General features: G+C 38.6%; 1 protein-coding gene across 1 annotated transcript; it reads left to right on the top strand.

The window, feature by feature from the left end:
* Positions 1 to 869: 869 nt before the first annotated feature.
* On the top strand, positions 870 to 24,184 carry LOC149797972 (uncharacterized). Its single transcript, XM_089963058.1, has 7 exons — positions 870 to 1,081; positions 2,195 to 2,498; positions 5,075 to 5,865; positions 6,594 to 6,762; positions 7,179 to 7,259; positions 21,265 to 21,360; positions 22,667 to 24,184. Exons 2-7 carry the CDS (start codon positions 2,217 to 2,219, stop codon positions 22,979 to 22,981), a joined length of 1,734 nt encoding a protein of 577 aa, XP_089819184.1. The 5' UTR covers positions 870 to 1,081; positions 2,195 to 2,216; the 3' UTR covers positions 22,982 to 24,184.
* The last annotated feature ends 2,168 nt before the right edge of the window (positions 24,185 to 26,352 follow it).

Here is a 26,352-nt window from a genome sequence, read left to right as displayed (position 1 = left end):
GTTTCATTTGCTGTGAAAAGAATCGGATCAGCTTCCTTATGCGTGACCCATAGACTCTCAGCGCACTCACCTCTCAACCACTGCTTTCATCCCGGTTCATCAAATGAACTCCTTGCAATAGATAGTACCTCTGTCTGTTCTGCTAGATTTGATGTTTTACAGCACAAAAATACAACTATTTGGTGCCTAAGTAACTGAAGTAAAGTGCCCAGCCAAATGACCCTGGCCGATATGATGGTAGGATTCGAACCAGCACACTTTCTGTCATGAATCCGGCACTCTAAACACTGTAGTATCTACGTCTGTGAAAACCAGTAATTCATTTCCTCTGCCCATCGTAGGAAGTCACCGTTGCTCACAACCTTTTTGCTGATTATTGTGACCATGCACGAACGAAAGAACGAACGCACGGACAGGCCAATATCTCTATCATTTTCTTCAACAATGCGAGGACAATTTAAGCAACACAAAATACCCCAAACAAGTCATGAATTTTGATCTTGAAAGTATTGTTTTCTTTATTATTATTATTATTAGTATTATCCTTTTATTACAAATTAAATTATAATTCAAATATATTGACTTTACACATATTGCCACATTGTTAAATATATGTCCTCCCCTCTAATTTAGAAGAAAACAGTCTTGTCCCTTATTATTAAACAGATTCTCATTATCATACAAAAGTATATCACCAGATCGGAAGATAAAGAATGCATACAAAGTTGCCAAGCCTTGTTTTGCTCTAAGTATTGAATGCAGTACTGGCTCGAAAGTATTGTTTTGGTTGACAGTTGAAACATATTTAACAACGCAAAAACCGTCGCTGTCAATGTTCCTTTAAAAACTTTCGTACCGTGACGGTAACTTAAGACCAACAACTGAACAAAATATTACGGGAATATTTTTTTGCTGATACTCCAGAGATTTTAAACGCACGATACGTTTAACATAGAAATGTCAACTCCTTTATAAAGGACTTTTTAAATCGGACTTTTTGGAGAGTCTTCAGATTTGCAAACGTTTTACCAATATTTGATTGACGAGTTTTTAAAGCATCTGTAGGATCAGTTGTTTTCAGGCAAGTATTGTTTTAACAATGTATCGATTCTTTCAGTTGTAATAGTTATTGCAATATTATGGAACAAAAATCTAGAAGCACAAAGTAGACTATGATGACTATAAGACTATGATGACTATGCAGAATATGATGACTATGTAGATTATGATGACTATGTAGACTATGATGACTATGTAGACTATGATGACTATAAGACTAAGATGACTATAAGACTATGATGACTATGCAGACTATGATGAATATGCAGACTATGACGACTATGTAGACTATGATGACTATAAGACTATGATGACTATGTAGACTATGATCACTATACAGAATATGATGACTATGCAGGCTCTGATGACTATGTAGACAATGATGACTATGATGATACAGATTCTGATGACTATGTAGACTATGATGACTATGATGATGTAGACTCTGATGACTATGTATACTCTGATGATTATGTATACTATGATGACTATGCAGACTATGATGACTATGATGATGTAGACTATGGCAAGGGTATATCTAAGCTGCGTTTTATACTTGTCATTTAACATATTCTTAAGCATAAATTCCTCCCGATTATAAGCATTCGACTTTCATAAACATGCCTGTTCGATACAATTTATGTTAACACGTATATCTTATAACATACGACACATCTGTGCTTCCGTTTTTAAGTTCCAGATTATAGTTAGAAGTGAGTCGATGTGACATGTACTACATGATCAAAAATGTTCTAGTTGTTGGCTGGTTTATGAATTTGTTATTACTCCAAAGGAAAGCTTTTATTTTTTTAACATTGTATGATATAAAATAATCATGAAACGCCTGCATCTCATGAAAACTACAGCAAAAACAGAAATGGTATAATTTGAGAATAATGATTATAATGACAATATTGGTGATGATAATGAATATAACGAGGTGGAGGAGGACGACAACAATGAAGATAGAAATGACGACAGCTACAATAATGACTATATATATATATATATATATAGAGAGAGAGAGAGAGAGAGAGAGAGAGAGAGAGAGAGACAGACAGACAGACAGACAGAGACAGACAGACAGACATATATAGATTGGACATCTTTGATACTGTTCAACTCATGTAAACAGCTGATGTCCCTCGCAAACAATCATGGAATCCAGAAGAGCTCTTATTGACCAGTGTTTTAATGAGTTCGAAAAAGGAAAATGGAGCTTTCTAACCCCTCATTTCATGAAAAAGGCGCAGGAAGAATTTATCCTCGCACTGGAAATAGTACGAAAATATTTAGGAGATCCTGAAGCATTTGAAAAGATTAAAGCTTTCGTCGATGACCTGGAATTTGGCCACTGGACAACTGCCAGACAAGAGTTTCCGTCAGCCAAGCAAGAATACGTTAAGTTCCTGAAAGTGGTTGAGGAAATAAAAACTCCAGTAAGTAGTAACGGCTTTCTCCTATTATACTGAAATAAGACCTTATAGCTTTATTGATGGTTATCGCTCGGTAGCTATGACACGATAAGCAGAATATCTAATACTAATCCGGTTGAACTTTAACAGTTTCGTAATCACGATGTGTGCGTTGTTTTAGCGGATATAAGGTGTTCAGTTGTGCATCATCCGTCCGACAATTCATCAGTCCGTCCGTACATTTGTTACTTGATTTTCCTTGTAACCTGAACTCTGTCTAACCCCAAAAAAGTAATTATCACAGTCGGTAATATGTTAAACAAAGATAAATAGACGACAGTCCAGGGAGAGAGTAAACGCCGTACATATAAAATTACTTGAATTACCAACGACGGTGAATAGAGCAAGGTCAGAGGGGAAAAACCCACATGACCACATTGTGAAGAAACAAAATGACAACGGCATGGGTGGTGGATGGGTGTGGATGGAATGGAGAGCAGAAAGGAACAGCTTACAACGGAGGTTCAATCATGCACCGTAGGTTGCATGCGGTGCCCTCCGTCGTTGTCATTTTCAACCACATGAATGACATTACGAGCAGTCTCTGACATTGGTTTGCTCTCCGTGATTGATAACTTAAGTGATTTGGTCTACGCTACACAAGGTGTGAGAGGAGGAAGAAGTTTGGGGAGGGGGTGAAAGATTCCAAGCTGAGTCTGTATTCCAAATGGAAGACACTGATGAAATCGGATATGATGATTGATCAGAATGAATGCATGATAACATGACAACATATAAAGCCCCGTGCGAGGGTGGGGTGGGAATTAAGGGATGAGTGAGTGCGATTAAGGGTGAAAGGTCACTATTCGTACATAATATCTAGTACATATATTTCTTGTTTCGTGCTCCCTAAGGTAATAGGTCCCATCAGATGCGATGGAAAAACTTTTAAGGAGGGGAGCGAAAGAAAGCCAAGAAATTGAAAGCCGCTGTAGATAAGGTGATAGGGCGTCGTTCTTGTAGTCCAAGGGTAGTGGTTTCTTTACCTGCCCCGGCCAGACCGGGTTGGCCGCCTCTGTGTATCCTTTGGAAAGTCATATATCTCCCATTTCCTCAACATCATATAGCCAATAATGTCCTGAAAGTGCTGTTAAAAACAACCGCAACAAAAACATAACAACCAAAATCTTAACTTGTTGCTAATTATGTACTTTGTTTCATTTATTTTCAAAATAATAATTTGCAGTCTCTCTCTCTCCCTGAGGCCAGTACTTGTGTTATAAACAATATGAATTCTTCTGTGTAATTTATGTTTGTAATTCATGCCAAGTTTGTCTATTGTCATTTATTATAATATTTTGATTGTGCACCCAATCCACAGCATAAAATGATGAACGTAACAGTTTGGTATTGTCTGTACGTATGCAAACTGGTTGCGTGTTAAGCCCAACACCTACAAGCCAATACCACCAGCCAAACGCTTACAAAGTAAACGCCACCGGCAGCGCTTTGTTCTGAACTGCGGTGTACTTCCACCTGAATATGTACCTCTCTACCTTAATTATGAGTTGTGTATATTTATGTGAATACTGGCCTTGTCTGATTTGACATTTGTAAACTACCTTGTAAATGTAAAGATCAGGACACTCCCATTTTAAAAAGTTATCGAATGTATTGTTTCTCATGAGAATAGAGATAACAGTCCGTGCTTTGGAAATTTGCCAAACTACGAAACAAATTTGTAACAAAAAACAGTCAAACAATCCCCAGTGAACTAGAACTACTGGAGTTAAGTATATATGTGCTATAATTATCTTTATGTCGAACTATAAGGGTCCCTTTAGCCTTTACATTCACAATTACCGTCATATCTTGGTGCCATTGTTTAAGGTTGTTGCATTAGTACTTTGTTGAACTGGGTCTGAAGAGTGTTGTTGTTGTTGCTACAGATTTAGAATTTAAAAAAATTAGCAGTATTCAGCACGCCCACCCCTGCCGACCTCCCAGCCCAGCATGTACTAGAATAATAGAACAAATTTTTAGTTCAAACTAAACTTATGTGCCTCTCGAAGATCACGAGAAACAACACAATTAAAAACCGATGTGAATGTATTTTACCTTTTCCTCTGGAGCTGGATAAAATATAGCTGCTAGGAATATTAACCTCGCGTTTATTTTAAAAAAAGAAAACAAAATATACTTATAACAAGAGAAGGCTAAGCATAAACGTAAGCTGTCTTCGGCTCTTCAATTCAAAAAAGTAACTAACTAATAAATTAACTAACTGCTTCACATACTTAATAATTTTTTTTTCCACAAGAAAAGAAAGAAGAACGATAAAGTAAACTATGAGTACAGTAATTTTTTGTAACATTTTACTTTCCTTACAGAATAGTTATTAACATATTACATTCAGTATATCTTGCATATAAATGATGACCATCAACTGATTTTTGTTTCGTAGACTATAATATATTTTCTAGGAATCAAATTCTTCAGACGCATTGTTATCGATTTAATATTTTTTAAATAATAAGGCACTGATGATGTTATCTTAATTAAATCGCCATAGTTATACAGCAGTCATTGTTTATTTTCAGAAGTGGGAGAGTGACGATAAATCACTTGGAAATTCTAAGGGTAGAGTCGCAAATACTAATATTGATAACAGAACCGGAACCAATATTAGGCCAAAATCATACCAACCACCAAATCCGGAAGGGTCCAAAGACAGGGATAGTATCGTCAGGCCATCTTCTTACTGTTTCCCGATGAAGAATGATCCTGATGATCCCGTAAATCGAGGGCAATTTCCATCTGACAGGACCTTAGAAGAACCTAGCGTCTACCCCAACTGGTCAAGAAGGGTTCGAGTCGGAAAATTGGGAGAGTCAAGACTTGGTCGTCCAGGGGTACCAGAACCATATGAAGAAACGACAGAAAAATACCAACCCTATGAACCGGAAACGTACAGAGATTCAGCGAGAGAAGATCGTCCCAGAGTCGAGGATAGATACAGGAAAACCCAATCTGAAGGTCTGGACAAATATAAAGAAAATCTCTCCAATGACGTTCGTACAAGCAAGATGAACATACCCGAAGATCCTGACAGACTAGGAAGCGATCGTCCAAGCACATACAAAAAAAATCAAAATGAAGGCTCAGATATGTCCAAAGAAGTCCGTTCTAATGGATCAGACCCTGATAGACGGAACCATTACAATGGGTCAGACAAATTTAAAGACGAGCAACATTTAGATGCAAGGAAGTCGTCCGAGCAGGAGAAACTAAACACAGCTCGAGCTGTACGTCCTGTCGAGAGCGTTCGTGACCAATATAAAGGACAGAATAACGCTACTCATGATCATCGCGGCAAAACTCCAACAGTCAGGTAAGACTGTAATGGGGTTGGGGGTGGGGGTGGGTAGGAGGAGGAGAAAAACTCGTGCACGGGGAAATGGGTCAGATTGAGGTTATTTGCATATTTTAAGATGGGTTCTAAAATGAAGCGTTTGAGCAGTAACATTGGAAACCAGGCGTGGAGCACATACTTATTCTGAGCAAAAGTTTGTATAAATATACATATTGCTCTTTAAATTGTACAGCTAATGGAATAAAAATACATAAGAGCACATAAAAATACAATCCCGTTTTTTTCTTTTTTATAATAAAAATTGATGAAAATAAATATTTTTAAACAATGAATATCATATTTTGGATTTTGATTAACGAGAGTTTATAATCTCCGAGTGTGGTCTAAAAATGAAGGTATAAATTGACTTTGAAAAGCAAACCTTGTATGTTAATACAAAACCTTGACCGACACTGTTTATACGATTCAAAGACGACGTTTTCTTTACTTCATAAAGACTAGTCGATCAAAACGGTTTGTAGTTTTTATGAAACTATAGTTTAAACTTGCCCTTACGAAACAATGGCCTTCACAGTGATATTAAGTTTTCGTCGTTCTTGACATTTAAAGCTCAACAAAGGATCAGTGTAGAAGTAAACATATTTCGCTTGAAGTAGATCAGAGTTTGTTTCAACTTCTTGGAGACATTTCCATTAAAATCCCTGATATTTTCCAAATGTATCGACCCAAAATGTGTTTTATTATAGACAAGATGATAACTCAGGCGAGACCCTCGGCGACTACAACCGGGCAGTTCGTCTGGCGGAGAGATTTACAGATCTATACAACAATGAATATGTGGAGGCTTTCAATGAGCTTACACGTCATCGCTATTTTGAGCGGGATGCTGTATTCTACCTTCTCCGTTTTGTTAAGGTTAATTGATCCGATTCTCTGGTTTTATATTTGTTTATAATGATATAGAACCCATAAATGTTTAATACAAGATAAGTCAAAATATCAAAAGATTCTGCATGCAATTTTCAAACATTCAAAGCGGTGTAATTGATAAGTTACATTTAATCGCCATGATATAGCCAATACTGTGTTAAAAGTGCCAACAAAAACAGAAACAAAAAACAAATTCTAACGCTTTAAAGCGATAAAAGTTGGCAAAACATCTAAATAATGTGACCAACACTTCTACCTAGATAACGAGTGCTGACGACTACCAAAAACACCCTTTCTATTACGAATCAGTCGAGATATAAAAAGCGATCAGTTTTATTAAGCTATTACTCTGAACAAATGTTGCAAAAAAATAATATTCCAACACACGAATTTGTTTTCAGCAAGCGTATGACTTTTGCCTGCTTCATAGGGACAAGATGCTGGATGAGGAAGTCAATGGTCTAGACTTTCAGAGCAGAGCTGTAAGTATTGTCATATATTTGTTACATCTATCTATCTATCTATCTATCTATATATATATATATATATATATATATATATATATATATATATATATATATATATATATATATATATATATATTACTGACTAAAGGATTTTAGAGAGTGGCTTTTTTTGTTGAAAGTTGACATAAAGGTTTTAAAATAAGATCGTTGTTCGGAACAAATCATATAAAGTGTTCGTTCCAGTTACTGAATTGCAAACAAAATGTTGATATCACAGTTTGTTGATTAAGGTTGATTATTGGTTGGTGCTGATTAGTAATGAAATAGATCTTATTTGCAATGTCCAATTAATTAATACATGCCTATTATAATAATTTCATTGACATCACAATGACTAGAAGACGTGTCGTCCTTAACAACAAAGTAAACTTGCTAATAAAATAGAATGAATTTCTTCATTGCGTTCAGTACACAGTTGCTGCAATAACATACCAGTGCATGCATTTAACTAACTGAACATTGATTGACTGTTAGTAGTAAATGGGGGCAATATAGAGTCAAAGGAAAATACAATACAGACTCCCTTGGGCCTGTATAGCGTCAAGGCTTTTCAGATCACCCTGGGCACGTTTAGCGTCAAGGGGAATTGAACATGGGGAATATTGGGCCTGTATAGCGTCAAGGGAAAGTAGGGTTGTTGTATAGGGATAATAGGAATGGAAGAGGTGAGTGACGTCACGGTACTGGATACTGTCAACAATTCAGCAAGGGCTGATCTGAATACTCGCTGTAAAGGATAGATATATACATAGACATATATAACACATACAACACATAGACATAGACTGATACCGAACGGCAAATGAGAACATATAAGGAAAAATACCCTGGGAACATATAGGGACAAGGGGAATTTAACATTGGTAAATTTAACATGGGTGGGACTATAGTGGGACAAGGGAAAGCTTAACATAGGTTGGGACTGTATAGGGACAATGGGGAAATTGTATAGGGCGTGTCTAGGGACAAGGATGGTAGAGGGCCAAAAACAACAGAGACAGAGACAGACATATACTAATACAAGCCCGATATTTATATATAAAGCATTACCTAGACCTGACATTTTGTTGGTGGTGTTCATAAATTTGCATAATTGTAATGATGCTATATATAGGTATAATCAAGTAAAAGACAAACGCCAAAATGGATGTGACTAAAAGTAACGCTAAATGACGATTTGTACCAGAAATTTAAGGAGACTAAACATATCGCCGAACATAAGATTACATTGGTTTAGATTAAAATGGATAAACCTAATAACTATTTATAGTCTCAACTTGTGTAACGACCGTAGATAAACATCCATGTATCTATTTATAGTTATAACATGTTGAAATTTCTATGAAAACCCCACTATCTATTTATAGCTACAACTTGTGGGAAATTCCTTTAGAAAACCCCACTATCTATTTCTTTCCTCAACTTGTGTGACGTTCCTGTTCTAAAACCCTAGTATCTATTTATACCTACAACCTGTGGAAAAACCCAAGTCTATATTTATAGTCTCAAAATTTCCACCTTCAATGACGTCACTGTAGTGAACAGTACGGGAATAATGGCAACAGTGTTGCAAGTGGATAACCTGAATACGCGCTACTAGAGGTAGGTAGGTGAAATATATTTGATAGGGATAAAGGAAGTTTTATAGAGACAAACAAAGACCAATACAAACACACAAACGCCGAGTGGTCTAAAGCGCTCTCTGTTACGGATCACTGCCATCTCACCTCTGTCTGCGTGTGTTCAAGTCTCAGATTCGGCTAATGTGGGTATGTGAGAAAACTTGCCAGTAGCTTCTCATGGGTCGGTGGTTCTTTCTGGGGTTTTCCCGGGTTCTTCCTCCACCATTAATACTGGCCGCCATGTATAGCCTATCGTGTGCTGAAAAATGGCGTTAAACCTTACTACAACAACAAACACACAAACAAACATACGCACGCACACATACACACAAACACACACTCACACACTACAGAAGGAAAAAGAAAAAACAAAGTCAAAATATACTATCCACACATAATGGAAGGGGAAAGTAAACCCAATATCTACTATCAAAAATACCCCAATATTTACTATCAAAAAATCCAATATCTACTATCCACACAAACGTACGCGAACGCTTACAAACACAATATCTGCTATCCACACAAACGTACGCGAACGCATACAAACCCCAATTATACTATCCACACACTGGAAGAAGAAAAGAAAAAACAACTAAATATACTATCGACAAAGACGTACGCGAACGCATACAAACCCCAAATATACTATCCACACACGGGAAGAGAAAAAACAAAACCTCAAAATATACTATCCACACACAGGAAGAAGAAAAAAATATACTATCCGCACAAATGGTACAAAAACACACTCTACTAGCCACACAACGTACGCGAACGCATACAAACCCCAAATATACTATCCACACACGGGACGGAGAAAAAACCACAATATGTACCATCCACATACGGGAAGAAGAAAAAACAAACACAAATATACTATCCACAATAACGTACTTGAACGCAAACAAACAACAAATACACACGCACAAATACACACACACACACACCACAGAGGGAAGATGAAAAAAAAAAACCCCAAAATATACTGTCCACATAGAAGGGAAGGAAAACAAACCTAAAATATACTATCCACACAGAAGGGAGGGTAAACAAACCCAAAATATACTATCCACACACGGGAAGAAGAAAAAAACAAAAACAAACAAACACCAGATATACTATCCGCACAGAGGGAAGAGGAATACAAACACACAATCTACTATCCACACAAAAGGGAAGTGGGAAAAATCCCAATATCTACTATCAAAAATACCCCAATATTTACTATCAAAAAACCCAATATCTACTATCCACAAACGTACGCGCACGCATACAAACACAATATCTACTATTCACACATACTTACGCGCACGCATACAAACACACACTCTACTATCCACACAAATGTACGTGAACGCATACAAACCCCAAATATACTATCCACACACTGGAAGAAGAAAAAATTTACTATCCACACAAATGGTACGCGAACGCATACAAACACACAATCTACTATCCACACAACGTACTCGAACGCATACAAACCGCAAATATACTATCCACACACGGGAAAGAGTAAAAAAAAACACAATATCTACCATCCACACACGGGAAGAAGAAACAACAAACACAAATATACTATCCATATTAACGTACTTCAACGCAAACAAACAACAAAATACACACACACAAATACACACACACAAACACACCACAGAGGGAAGATTAAAAGACAAACCCCATTTATACTATCCACATAGAAGGGAAGGAAAACAAACCTAAAATATACTATCCACACAGAAGGGAGGGAAAACAAACCCAAAATATACTATCCACACACGGGAAGAAGAAAAAACAAACACAAGATATCCTATCCGCACAGAGGTAAGAGGGAAACAAACACACACTCTACTATCCACACAGAAGGGAAGTGGGGAAAATCCCAATATCTACTATCAAAAATACCCCAATATTTTCTATCAAAACACCCAATATCTACTATCCACACAAACGTACGAGCACGCATACAAACACACACTCTACTATCCACACAAACGTTTGCGCACGCATATCAACACACACTATTATCCACACAAACGTACGCGAACGCATACAAACATAATATCTACTGTCACACATACTTACTCGCACGCATCCAAACACACACTATCCACACAAACGTACGTGAACGCTTTCAAACCCCAAATATACTATCCACACACGGGAAGAGGAAAAAACAAACCCAAAATATACTATCCACACACAGACAGAAGAGAAGAATCCCCAAAATGTACTATCAACACAAACGTACGCGAACGAATACAAACCCCAAATATACTATCCACACACGGGGAGGGCAAGAAAACTAACCCAAAATATACTATCCACAGGCGGGAAGAGGAAAAAAACCCGAATATATTATCCACACAACGTACGCTCAAGCATACAAACCCCAAAATCTAATATCCACACAAACGTATGCACACGTATACAAACAAACACTCTACTATCTACACAGAAGATAAGGATAAAAAACCCAATAGCTGCTATCAAAAATACCCAATATTTACTAGAAAAAAACCAATATCTATTATAAAATATACCCCAATATTTACCATCAAACAAACCCAATATCTACTATCCACACAAACGTACGCGAACGCATACAAACATAAACTCTACTATCCACACAGAAGGGAAGGGTAAAAAACCTAATATGTACTATCAAAAATACCCCAATATTTACTATAAAACCTAATATCTACTATCCACACAAACGTACATACACGCATACAAACACACAATCTACTATCCACACAAACGTAAGCGAAAGCATACAAACAAACACACACACACACACACACACACACACAAACACATACCAGCGCAGCCCACACAGAGGGACGAAGAAAAAAAACAAAAACAAATATACTCTCTACACAACGTACGCGAACGAATACAAACCCCAAATATATTATCCACACACGAGAAGAAGAAAAAAAATAAAGCCAAAATATACTATCCACACAGAAGAGAAGGGTAAAAAAACAATATCTACTACAAAAAATACCCCATTATTTACATAAAAATCCCAATATCTACTATCCACACAAACGTACGTGCACGCATACAAACACACACTCTACTATCCACACAAACGTAAACACACACATATCAGTAAAGGAGTGAGTGTTTATAGTCACATTATTCCACACTCATACCAACTGGCAATTGCTTCTGAAGCCTGTGCTTCTCCTTCCATTCTTCTTTCTCCTTCTTGATTTCCTCTCTGAAGACCTCTTCTATCAGGTCTTCGGCTTCTTTCAGCATCCTGACATTCTCTATCTCTTCAGGTCTGGGTATCAGGTTTTGCTTGACACGAATCAGATGCACGTAGGTTTCGTTTAGTTTAGCTAAATTAAAAGGCATCTTCATAGGCGAACGAGTCAACAATAGACAGTCGGACTGGAGACTGCCTCGCTTTATATGGTCCAAGCACGGACGTGATAGAAAACATTCCTTCGAATTTTTTTTGGAGTCGGAATACTATAGAGTTCTTTTTAGGGTGAGGGATAGAGTGAAGTTAAAGAGCACGTATAATGACAAATATTGGAGAGAAAAAACGACAGACACATTTGTTCAAAACACACCATTTTTTATTCAAACAACTAACAACCATCAATTAAGCATAAAACATTTTTTCAAACAAACAAACAATTTTTCAAACAAATATACTATTTTTGTCAAGGTTGACAACGTTCTGAAGTGAAGTGAAATTTCCACTGATGGAAGTCATTGGGCCATTGATGTACACTACGTTTCCTAGCTAAAGACAAGAGATAGCAATAATGGTCACAAAACCATCGATCTACTTTGTCATCGTTTCTAGAAGAGTGACGATCAAGATAAGTCACTAGATGTTCTAAACAATATCCAAGACTGCGTTGATGAAGAAAATACACAATATTGTCCACACACTATGGTATATGTGCCTTGTAATTTCACATTATTGAATCGTGTCGTCTGGGCAATCTATACGAATCAAAATACTCCACACAACCCTCTTTAGGGAAGTAGACAGCTACCCAGTGGCTTCCTGGGAGATGACTGTCGTCCGTGTTGATGACATAAAGTTGATGATCTTGAGGTTTGCGATGAGGCAGTTCATCTTTAGCACACACCACTGATTCCAAGAAGCAGTGTACGAACTGTGCTTCAAACGGTAATAAAGTTCCCAGGTATCCACTTTTGTGTTGTTGTTTTTCTTCTTGTTTTTTTTTTCTTCACAGGTAATAATAAGTCATCAATTCAATCCTACCTTTCTGCTTGAAAATCTTTGACAAGTAACCGTTTCTTCGCTTCGTCTCCGCACTCTGGGCCAAGAGAGCTTCGATGTGATGGATCTCTAGAGCCATCAATGGAGGGGAGGAATGATCATGCAAGTCCTTATACCACTGATGCAACACGGCTTCTTCCCAGATGAGACTGCAAGCTTGGTCCAGATACTCGTCCAATTTATCTTCTTCACTCATCATCAGACATTTATCATGTTGAATTTGACTGGGATGATCGTTTTGACATCCATAGCAATCTTTATTGATCAATTCCGTAATTTTTCTGCCAGGTGTTTGGCATAACAAGAGACTAAATATTGTTCTTGTTCTGGCCATCTGGACTTCATTACTATGTCCTCTTTGTCATTGTCTTGGGGTTTGGCTTCCACGGTATCCTCCAATTCCATTCCCATAGATTCTCCACCATTTAAAGAGGGATAAGTGTCTTCCATAATTTCTAATAATCTAGAATGACTTCTCTCAAACTGTTGATTGCTATAGTATTGTCGAATTCAGCATACAAGATGACGTTCACCGTGTTGTTTACGGGTATTGGCTTTGCAAACTGAAGTCCCACACGAATTTGGCCAGATTTTATAGGGTGGAAATGTCCCTCGTCGCTGCCTTGGTCTGGAGTGAAATCAAAGGCCCACAGAGTGTAACCTTCTGCATAATCCTAGTACGTAATGCCTTGACTGGTGTTGGTTCCTAGCTGTCCCGTTGCTTCTTACAGGGACAAGTACGATCTCAAGTAATTCTTCTTCTCGTCAATAATGTCAGGTTCGAAAGGCCTGGTACACAAGGGTTTGCCATTTAGACCGATTTCGATCTTGGACGCGTTGTAGTGCTGAAACTCAAAAGAATTTTCCTCGAAGGCTCCAATGAAGGCTGTATTTTTGACGATACCAATGATCAGACATTTTTGGGTAACTGTCATTGGAACAGATGATGTTCGATCATCGATTGATGTCAAGCGGGAATGGTAAATGTTTTCACTTCCATGCGTTGTATCGAATACTTGGCGGTCGTTCTGCTCAAAGTGTGACTGATGTCGTTTCCCACTTTAGGTAACACTTCCACACATTGTACGTAGAGTCTGGCTTCTTGAATGACTGTTTTGTAATAGGCAGACTCAGCTATCAAATGGAAAGCGACACTGCTACGATTCAGTCTCAGGCGGACATGCACTCCGTTCAGCAAATACTTCTCTTTTAACCACATGTCCAAATTTAAATGATCCAATAGTTCTAAAATTTTGTTGGGTCCTTTGATTTTGTTTCGTCGACTGTTGAATCCTACATTGTGGTTTGGTTCTTTATCTGTAATCAAATCGGTATCGTTGAATTTGTCTGCTGCGTCAGGTTTCCATACCACACAAGCATCCAGATGGGTGTTCTTGGCTTATTTTTTTCGAACGTCACGAGATTTTCCAGGTACGCTTGGTAAGGGTAAGTGTCCATGCTGCTACTGACCAGTTAGTTATTCAAGTACAAATCCATTCCACTGAATAAGAAATGAATGAAATTGTTGACGGGGGCTACTTTATCTTCATCCTTTATATCGGGACCCTCGGTCGACGTGTCGATCACTTTCACTTTCAAGTACAAGTAACTGCTATTCAGATCGATGTAATCTTCGGGCTGTCCTTTGATTTCAAACTCGATGGGAGCTATATCCTGAGTCCTTCACAGGGAGACGGGATGAAATTCGACCCATTGGGATTCTTGCATCGTCATCATGGTGGGTGGCATAGCAAATAGATCCAGTTCCGACCCGGAACATGCGCAAGACTCTCGGTGCAACATTTTCTTTCTATTTTCTCTCTCTTTTTTAATAATCGAAAACGTCTAAGTTTCGGACGGTTCTTCTTTATTTGGTCTTTCTAGCTCTAGGGATGTGAATTCCTTCGTCGTCTCTTTCTGCATTGTCCTTGCTGTATCGTCAGGGAAACAGGAATGCCTGACTCATCAGCGTCCAGGGCATTTAAAGGAGTTTCTCGTCGTCCCAAAATGTCTTTGCCCGTTTGAAGCAAGACATTTTTGCCTGCTCTCAAAAATGCTTCTTTGCGTTTTTGATTGTCGATTATGACATTTTGGAGAAATTCTTTACCGTGCGTCAATGCGTCATCTTTCAAAGCGTGCAATCCTCGTGTCACCATTAGTTTCAAAACCGGGGCCATCGAACGAAAGGTCCATTTCAGCATATCTCCTAAACCATGTCCTCGCTGTCGAGCGAAGCCTCGGTACAGTGGATATATGACTTATAACTCGTTAAAGAATCGTTTTCGAAAATGGAATTTTAGCTTGACTTTCCCTTTGGAGAATGGAATATTTTGTTCTAGATCTCCTTTTATGGTAAAGTTGAAAGTGGGAAAATATGACTTACTGATGGGTAAATAGTGAGGATGTACAAATTTGCGGTGAACGTGATAGGTGTTTCCACCTTCCTGGTCATTGGTCGTGTTAGAATCCACTTTGAAAGGAATGACACGTAGTAACGGTACGGAGGTGTGTTCCACTACGTTGTACTCCACCACATCGGAATACACAAAGATTAAATTGCGTCCTTGGTTCAGTTCTACGGGGGATCCAAAAGTCCTTTAAAAATCCATATTACTGTTGATCTTCGGGCTCAGATTATATGCTACCATCTGTGGATGTCCACCCAAAATTTCAAACAAACTACCATTAAACCTGATGGATAACGTTTCCGTATCCTAAAATTTCATCAGTAGGCGACTAACCACTTTATGGTCCTCAATCTTAACACTTTTTTGGCTCTGTTCAGAACTTTGCCAAACGCTGCTTCGAACCTGTCAGCAATTGCGTCCAACAAATGTTCACCGCTAAAATAATAGCTTGCTGAAATTTCCAACGTGTAGATGCTGAATGATGAATTGGTTACTAACTTTGTGCCACATAAAATCCAGATTTTATTCATTTCTTCTTGCGATTGGACGTTCAGGATTTCGACCTGGAAAGTGTTTTGAGTTTCAGTGATGTTTTTGATTTGTGTAGGGTAAATCATTTCCACCAAAGCCACTTCCCAATGGGCTTCGTGATCTAATTCGATGGCCTGAGGAAATTTGGCCATGTAACAACACAAAGTATTGTTGGAAAACACCTCCCTGGATCTGTCACTGGGTAACGTTAAGTAAAACTGGTTGTTGTTGTTCATAATTCCAGAGTTCCGCTGCTGTCCCAGGGGTCACTCGAAGTCAGAGGAGTGTCTAAAAGAAGATTGCTGTTGTGGTTATTGTTGGAGTGGTGACTGACGTTGGACAAAAGACTCCCGTTGTTCCCGTTTGATAAGTATTTCAGGGATGGATTGGGGAGATGGTAACCAATGCAACGGCTCAGTAAAATTGTCCACAATTGTATGTCTCTTTGTTGCTAACTCAGATTGACAATGTCCGCACAGATGACACAATACACCAAAAAAATTTGGCAGAAATAATCAATTTACGTTTTAGGCACACGTTCTCCACACCACACCCACAAGGGTTGCTTTTGTAGACCTTACAGAGAAGAACTCAGTGAAGGAGTAGTAACTGCGTTGGTAGCGATTGAGGTATTGTTGAAAGGCATGATGGTCACTTCTCTTTATAGTCGATGACTTGCAAAGCGTTGATCCAAGATTCTAAACTGGGCGTATATCCTTTCCAATGCACTTTGACTTCTTTGACACGGCGTTTTCCCACTTTACGGGTTCGAGAATGCTTTCGATGTCGTTCACTTCGTCTTCTTTTTTGGTCACGCGTTGTTACTCGGGCAAGTAAAACGTTCCTTTTATCACTTCCCCGTTCATGTCTTCCAATGTATAGACGACAGGATGACTGCCACGCACTCTTTCAGTGACACGAAACAATTCGGTGGTCTAGTTGGGTAAGTAACCTTTGTCGAAAGTGATTTTGGTTTTACCAATGCGCACCCAATCTCCTGTTGCCAACACTCCACCTTTCTTGGGGACAGCCACCGTCTGGAACGTACCAAACAGGCGCTCAAAAACAGTAACTTTGTTGTCGGGAGTCACTTCTTGAGGGGCACATCCGACTCTGATGGTAAGATTGGTTGTACGCTTGGACCAGGTGCGGTAAAACGTCGATGTACTTGAGAGTGTGTTGATGCGTAAAATATTTCCACATGCGTTCTTTCAAGGTGCGTTGAAAACGTTCCACGATGCTGGCTTTGGTTTCGGGATTCTCAGTGGTGAAAATATGAATGTCTCGTTTCTTAAGTTCTTTTTGGGAAAGCTTGGTTCAGAAATTCGGTGCCTTTGTCGGTTTGCCATCGAGAGGGTGATGACCACTTTGTTTGAACACCAGTATGAGGGCTCGCACTAACTCACTGCTCGATTTGGAAGTCAATGGTACGACCCAGGCAAATTTGGAAAAGACGTCGATGACACAAAACAAATATTTGTAGCCACTATTGTAGTTGGCTCAATGAGATACATCGGCTAAATTGGCTTGCCATTAATGATCGATGCCTTCCACTCGGGTGCGACTTCTGGAAAATTTTCGTCGAATGGGTTTGTGTAAAGTGTACATGGCTTGTTTTTGCAACCCTCGTTGCACTTGATGTAAACGGAGACTCTTCAGACGGGTTTTGGCAGCACGATACAATTTTTGAACTCCTCCGTAACGTGCAGGATGGGCTGGATCGTAGTAAATGCTGGCTAACACCTTCTCTGTTTTTTAATAAGTCTCCCACTCTTCGCTGATGCTACTTTGGATGGGACGAGTTGGTGGTATGGAACCGGCTTTACGTGTCCGATGTGCCACGGGATTAGAAGTCGAGGGCAGTGGTAGCAGTGGTGATGGTGGTAATGGAATGGCTTTGGTCTTCTTTTCTTTTTTGACTTCTGGTTTCCCTTCTTTCTTTTTGAATTCTGTCGAAGGAGGAGTGATATTCCATCCATTGTTTGTAAGGCACTACAGCCAGTTTTCGTCCTTCCATCGGATTTCAATGGCCACGACTGAGGTCTTTTGACTCCAGAGGTCCGTTTTTTCTTCTTGGTCCTTTTTTTATCTTGCTCCCATGAGTCCTCCCAGCATTGTTCCCAATACTCCTTTCAGCAAGGATTCTAACAACATGGGCAAAATTCCACCGCGTTGTACCAACAACTTCTTCTTTTGACGGATGGGTATTTTCTTTTGGACCGTTTGGCGAAGAACGTGTCGATGTTTGGCTAAGCATTCTTTCTGATGTGGAGACAACGGTATCGTGCCTTTTAAGACATTCAGGTAACATTCACACATGGTATCGACAACGTCTTTGGAGGCTGTTTGAATGAGTTTTTTCGCATGGGTGAAGGAGCTTTCGACAGGACAGACAACATATCCCAATGTTTGGCTAAACCAGGAGGAACTTCTTTCTGTTCTTTCCTTTTTTGCCAGAGAGTGGTGTTCACTTCTTTTAGGGGACATCCTTGGGTGTTCAGAATCACAAAAACACTGATCCCCATCCTTTAGCGCAGGTCTTTTTTATACTGGAATTGATTGTCTTTGCTTCCAATCAACTTGATGACAGGCATCATACGTCGTGAGCGGGTTCGCAACGGACTCAATCGGAACAATTCTTGCTTGGACAAAGCCAATAGACCCTTTAACATGCCCAATCTCTCTTGGACTTTGATTTTGGGAGCAGGGGTTTGAGTGGCATCGTCGTACGCATGAGTCAGCCAAGGCGTTCTTAACTGTTTGGCAAAGACTTGTACTTGCGATTCATCTCTAGGGCTTTTAAACAAGACCACGTAATGAGCATTGAGACTGGTGGTGCAATGGGCTTTACTTTGTTGAAACAAAGTTTGGGTGCTGTAAATGACACTGGCATTACGATGATGTCCTATGCGCGTAAACATCAGTTTAACTTCTTCTTCGTCTTCTCCTAACATGTCGTCGAAGATGACCAGATGGGTTTGACTGGGGTCAGACACGATTCCGTCGTCCTCGCCAGGAATGCCTTCCACAAACACGATTGAATCGCCTTGACTTTCTCGCAGGAGACTGTACGCCAATTGCCACTCTTTGTAACACCACACGATCCTTTGAGGTGGAAGATCGATCAAATGATGTTTATGTTCGATCAAACGTTTGACAAATTCGGTTTTGCCTGAAACGCTAGGTCCAGCAATTAACATGCTAAAGGGATAGCCAAGATACAAGGCCTCCCAACTAGCACGATCTAAGTGATCGTAGATGACTTTGAAAGTGGAGGAAAGGGAGCAGAGACAACAGAGGGAGCCATAGTGCAAAAGGAATGTCACCTTGGGCACGAAGACAAAGGTTTTTATACTTTTTCAGTGTGTGTGTGCGTGTGTATTTGTGTTTGCATGCGTTCTTGTACGTTTGTGTAGATAGTAGATTTTGGGGCTTGTATGCATGCGCGTACGTTTATGTGGCTAGTAGAGTGTGTGCTTGCATGCGTGCACGTACGTTTGTGTGGATAGTAGATATTGGGATTTTTATAGTAAATATTGGGGGATGTTTGTTAGTAGATACTGGGATTTTTACTCTACCCTTCTGTGTGGATAGTAGAGTGTGTGTTTGTTTGTTTTTTGGTTTTTGTTTGTTTTTCTTTAACTCTTCCTTCTGTGTGGATAGTATATTTGGGGTTTGTTTTTTCTGCTTCCCGTGTGTGGATAGTATATTTTTTTCTCTTCCCGTGTGTGGATAGTATATTTGGGGTTTGTATGCGTTCGCGTACGTTTGTGTGGATAGTATATTTGGTTTTTTTTTTGTTCCTCTTCCCTCTGTGTGGATAGTATATTTCTTTTTCTTTTCCCGTGTGTGGATAGTATATTTGGCATTCGTATGCGTTCGAGTACGTTTGTGTGGATAGTAGAGTGTGTGCTTGTATACGTGCGCGTATGTTTGTGTGGATAGTATATATTGGGTTTTTCTATAGTAAATATTGTGGTATTTTTGATAGTAGATATTATTTTGTTTTTTACCCTTTCCTTCTGTGTGGATAGTAGAGTGTGTGTTTGTATGCGTGTGCATACGTTTTGTGTGGATAGTATATTTGGGGTTTGTATGAAAATAGAAGAAACTTTCTTGCCTAATTTTTTTTTAGTCAGTTGTATAGTTGTTTGTGATAGATTGATGTTCATCAATCTATGTATATGTGTTATATATGTCTATGTCTCTACTGTATTTGTCTTTATCTAGGGTAGCGCTTATTCAGGTCAACCACTTGCAACATTGTTGCCAGTGTCCACCCAATTGATGTCAGCCCCTTGCTACATTGTTGCCAATCTCCAGTACCGTGACGTCACCTCACATGTTCCATTCCTGTTATCGCTGTACAACAACCCCACTTTCCCTTGTCGCTATACAGGCCCAGTATTCCCCATGTTATATTCCCATTGACGCTAAACGTGCCCAGGGTGATCTGAAAAGCCTTGACGCTTACAGGCCCAAGGGGGTCTGTATGCATTTTCCATTGACGCTATATTGCCCTCATTAACTACTACTGTTCAAACGTGGTCATAAAGTTAATAATAATAATAATAATGCTAGAGTTGCTGGCATAATCCGTTGCTAAATTGGGTCAAAATAATGGCATGCGTTTTCTGCAAGAAATTGACTGGTTTCAGCCTAAGGTGGCAGTGTCATTTCTTGAGAAGATAAACTGCCAGCAGGTGGAGCAGCTTGCTCCACCATCAGTTGAAAACTACTAATTTCTGGCAGAAGGCCTTGATTCCATGCGAGCCTCCTTTCAAACTGATGAAACAAAATCTATTTAAAAAAACGACTTTTACTAGGTTTTACAGAAACAATTTTCGCCACATTTGATTTTGTGAGAATATCACCTGCAGAGTTACAATTTTAGTTTAAGCTTTAAAGTAAAACTACAAACTAGTAAATTCTGAAGCGTAAAGAATATTTACATAATAGTAATTTGTGGCTGTAAAGTTGAAGATGCAGTCTCAATCTCTCAACTTATATATATATATATATATATATATATATATATATATATATATATATATATATATATATATATATAAAGAGAGAGATAGCAGCTTTTGAACGTCCGGCAAATTCTGTAATTTCAGGCTCTCATGAATCGGCAGGTTGATGAAGGTTTCAAAAGACATTTGCTTGACAGACGCAAAAGGACTGTGCAGCTTGTTCTCTCCAGAGTGCTAAAGGTTAGCAAATAATGTATCGTGTCATTGTACTAGCTGAATAGTTGCAATCTGCACTGAGAGAGAGAGAGAGAGAGAGAGAGAGAGAGAGAGAGAGAGAGAGAGAGAATATGAAGAAGTGAGTTATAAACCAGTTTATCGCGAATCCAGGAGAGAAGAAATCTACTACAACGAAATGAGTGGTAATGCTAGTATTAGATACTTTTTCTTATCATCATCATCATTATCATCAATCAGAATCACAAATCATCGTTGTCCCTTCCAGGAAAGAACGTCATGATCCGTAATAAAACAATCTTTTGTTTATCAGCGTGTCATGTTTTAGCACTGATACAAGGTAAGGATGTACAAAACAAATGCATCTTTGTTGTTCTTGCACTGTTAAAAACAACATAGTTCCAAAACTTTTAAAACTTGAAAACAATTGCTGCAGCGGCATATCAATTTAATCAGGTCATCTATTCATGTATACAAATATGCACAAATTCACTGGTTTATCTCACACGATTTTACTTAATTTATCTTAAATTAAATTGCTATAGAGGTCCGATGTCATCTACATACGACACCAACATACTTATCGAATAGTATCTCTCTGTCAAGTGGTCTAGGCTTAATTTTGCTAACAAAGATTTTGTTTAAAAAGACAGTTTAAAAAGTTCAATAATGAGTAAAAAAAAAAATTAAGAAAAAGAACAACAATTTGCTGCAATGCCATGAAAATCTAATTAGATCACCTACTTATGAACACAAGTGTCAAACGAATTTTATTTGCCTACCTCAATTGGTCTTTCTTTGATTGTGAAAACAAGGATTTTGTGCCCAAAATGCCAATCCAGAATATTCAGCAATATGTAACAAAGGAAGGAAGGAAAAAATTGTTGTGATTACTTAAAAACTTGATAAGGTCACCTACAGATGTACAAAATATGCTTTCTAAATTGCATATGTCTACCGCAAGTGGCTTTTGCTTAACTGTGCTAAAAAGGTGTTTGTTCAAAAATGCAAAACAGTTTCAAAAATATGCATAAAAAAGCCAAATTGCAGTAATGGTCAGGAAATCTTACAACGTTACCCACTCAAATTATGATAATTCGTGCAACATTCTGCGGTTTTCAGTTCAACTGTTTTTGAACTGCCTCATTAAAATGGAGTCGGGACGGGCGTATTTACAGTATGAACACTATATACCCCTAGCGCATGCTATCGCAGCAAGGGCATACAAATAAAGGAAGAAACTTTTTATTTGAAGAAAATCTTTGAAATCATTTCGAAACCTGTTATGTAACTTTTGTTTTCAATTTTGCAGGAATATTTCGATTTTGCTTATGAACGTCTGCTTCCACATTACCCCCTGGATGAAATAGCCAGGATGGAGATACGACGCTATGCTGAACGATGTGTGGAGATTGTATGGGGCCTTTGTACCCAGGAACCACCCGTATGTATGAAGTGGCCATCTGACCGGAAGCAGGGAGAGGCGGTGGATCTTTTCAATCTAGAATTTTATCAACCCTACACAAAGCCAGAGAAATACGTAGACTATTGTGTCTGGCCTTTATTACTCTTGCACGAAAATGGTCCAATTTTAAAAAAAGGAATCGTTCAAGGCATATCCATTTGAATGAACTGAATTTATAATCATAATTACCACCAGCACCACAACATTCTTTTATACAAAGTGCTTGAAGGTGTACGAATGCACAAGTGCACCATGACTTTTCAAGGTTGTCAGAGCAATGGTTGGGTTTGGCTGCGAGAGAGAGATTCTCGCTGTGGAAAGAGGTATTCTAGCTGTCGAAAATTTATCCCGGACCCAAAGGGACTGTTTAATATACAAACTCGTTCCAACGCACCTGGTTTTGATGTATGCTTTAACTTCTTATGTCTTTCTCAAAAGTGATGACATTATGGTTTCAAGATAAAAAGTAACGATCGAATAGTACCATCTTTGAAGAATTAAATGGAGATATTAGATAACTATACAGACATTGCCTTTGACTCAAAAACCGTATGATACCATCCAACACCTGTATATTGTAGTGCTAAGCTTTGTTCAAACCCTCGATGTACCGCTTTATTTTGTTTGCTTGTTTTGTTTGACTATATCGAACCGTAAGACCTTCTGAACCTTTTTAAGCCCCTTTGCGCCCGACGCTTGTCCGTCAAAACATTGCTATTTCAATGATCAATTTTGGTTAGCCGATGTGTTATGTTATAATAATATCCTTTTAAAAGTTTGGTCTGAGACAAATAAATCTAATCATCTGTTTTAACCTCAATCGTGCATCAATTTACTTGAAAATAGCTACAAGTGCAGTACAGGTTCACGCTGATCTGATGATATGGGGGAGAGCCAATTTTCTTCTAAATTTAGGAAGGGAAGGGGGACCCAATCTGAAAATAGTGCGTAATTAAAGAATTCACTCCTGTATCATTAAAAAATATAATGTGACATAAGATCTTGCACAACTATAAAAAAAAAAGTGTTATGCACATAAAATATAATTATATCTTGTAAAATAATCACCGTCCTATTCTGTATGCGGTTACAACTCATGGCTCACAAATACGACTGTGGTGGGATATCGTGTTACATTTATGTGTATCTGCGACTACATCCGTCACGCTATCAAAAGTTTTATGTCCGTTTTCAGCATTGTGGTGGGCCAACAATGTACCATGAACAGATTTGCAGTTATGTTGGGAGTCGAGATATATGATTTATGTGTGAATATTAAAACAGTTTTTATCTTTCTCGTCTGATGTACGATGGTTATGTACAAAGAAAAGGAAATCATATTATTAAATAATGCATTTGAAAGAAGCGCGTTTTCTTTTTTACTCGTGAAAACTTGACCTGAAAGGGAACCATCTCGAAATGGTACGTTTGAGCAGGTTGCCTTTAAATGTTTGTGTACCAATGAGGTCTATCGAACTTGGCCTTTACACACAGGTCGTCACTGTATGCAGGTGGTCGCTGTAACAGGTTTGACTGTAATTATTTGAACAATTACCAAAGTTAAAGGAGACCAGAAACCAATGGAAATATAGAATAATAATAAAAGCACTATAAAAGAAAACCTTATTATGAAGTATCATCTGCAGCAGCAGAGAGGGCGAACAACCTATAATTGGTTCACTCTCCGTTTCGCAAAATAAGCTCTCCTGGAAAAATCGCAAAAAATTGCGATTTTTCTCAGTACCCGGTATAAAACAACCCTGTTCACCGAACTTAATAGACTCAAATTGACTTACCCAGCCTATCGCTGATCGAGATACATCGAAGGAAAATACGCGATCACGTCGGTGTCAAGATGGAGGCAGTGCCCTCTCTGCTGATATTATCCAAAAATTGTATCAAGACCGACTCGGTATCGTGCTCGAGGATCATGTAAATTTATTGTTATAAATCCATGCGGGGATAACTGAACCTGACTAAATAAATTTCTAAACTTATTTATGTCCATATCACCGCTACACCAGGTCTGATGAATATTTCGTAACGTGTGAGTATCAACTCCGTTAAACACAGCAAGAATATTACAATTCTCCCTGATTACTTTAGGAATTTGTGTGTACCGCTGGGTTACATAAATCACATCAGTGTTTTTGTGTCTGCCTCTAAAATATTCTAGCAGGATTTGATTGTTTATCAAGCATTACATCATCGTAAACGACCAAATTATTAATAAATCTGTCTAAATCATCAACACTTGGTGCTTTACTTATATCAGTGATAAATTCAACAACATCGTCTCCGCGCTCATCCAACGATTTTGCATTTTCATTAAAATCCTTAGGTACATCATAGCACAGTTGGTCATCAACTGATGGTGCTACCAAATACAACTTATCCCACCTGAGCCATCTCATTGTCAAATTAAGTAGCAGTTGTGTTTTACCACTTCGAGATGGTCCTATAATAATCATACGGACCGAATTTGGTAGCGCTGCATGATGCTTGACTGGCTCTTGTTTTCTTGTCGCAGAAAAATCAATTACATTCATGATATATATAAAAAGAATATGGATTTATATTGCGTGAAATGCAGGGCGCGTACCCCAACAGGTGATCTAACAACTATTACAACAAAAAATAACAGATCAGCGCTTACGGGTAAGTGTGAACGATGCGATATAAAGAAATTTAAATTTATTTCCTCACAGTCAAAGTCAGATAATATTATTAAAAAAACGAGAGGTGATATTGCAGCAAAATTAACAGAATTACCCGGGACTCCGTGGGCTAAATACCCAGGAGAAAAAACATCTCCCAGGATATAATTACTGTGGCCCTGGAACCCGACTTGATATCAGACTTGATAACCAAGACCAACCAAAACCAGTGAATATCCAATAAATGCTATTGATAAAGCGTGTCATGCTCATGATGTAGCTTATAAAAGTAAAGATCTGCAGCATAGGCATATCGCAGATGTGAAATTAATTCACGCGCTAAATTCCATTACGAATAAATCTTTCAAGGAAACATTGGCTAATTGGTTAGTAAGATCCGCAATGAAAGGTAAATTAGCGCTAGGTGCTGTTAATTAATTATAAATGGAATCAGTTTATTATTCCCCAAGAGGATACTGGAAAGGTAACGCAGCGATTAGTAAACTCGCCGAAGCAGCAAAAGTTGCACGTGCCACTGCTGAAAAATGGTTATCCAGCAGGCAATATGGCAAATTTATCTACCACCGCCTAAACAAATTCACTTTGCACATTTCATTGTCAGCGTTCCCAATGAAGTTCACCAGGCTGATATATTATTTCTACCACATGATACCGTAAAAATAGAAAGACGTCAAATAACATACAAGTACGCGCTAACTGTAGTTGATGTTGCAAGTAGATACAAAGAAGCAGAGTCGTTGTCAACAAAGACAGCAACTGAAGTAGCTTCTGTGTTTGAACGAATCTATCAACGTGGTGGTCTACGATGGCCACAGCTGTTACAGGTTGATCCTGGCAAAGAATTTCAGCGTGCAG

This window comes from Sinohyriopsis cumingii, chromosome 6 (genome assembly GCF_028554795.1).
Source record: "Sinohyriopsis cumingii isolate HCF-2022 chromosome 6, ASM2855479v2, whole genome shotgun sequence".
NCBI lineage: Eukaryota > Metazoa > Mollusca > Bivalvia > Unionida > Unionidae > Sinohyriopsis > Sinohyriopsis cumingii.
The sequence above is the reverse complement of the archived record's forward strand: the minus strand, read 5'-3'. Positions and strand labels throughout refer to the sequence as shown.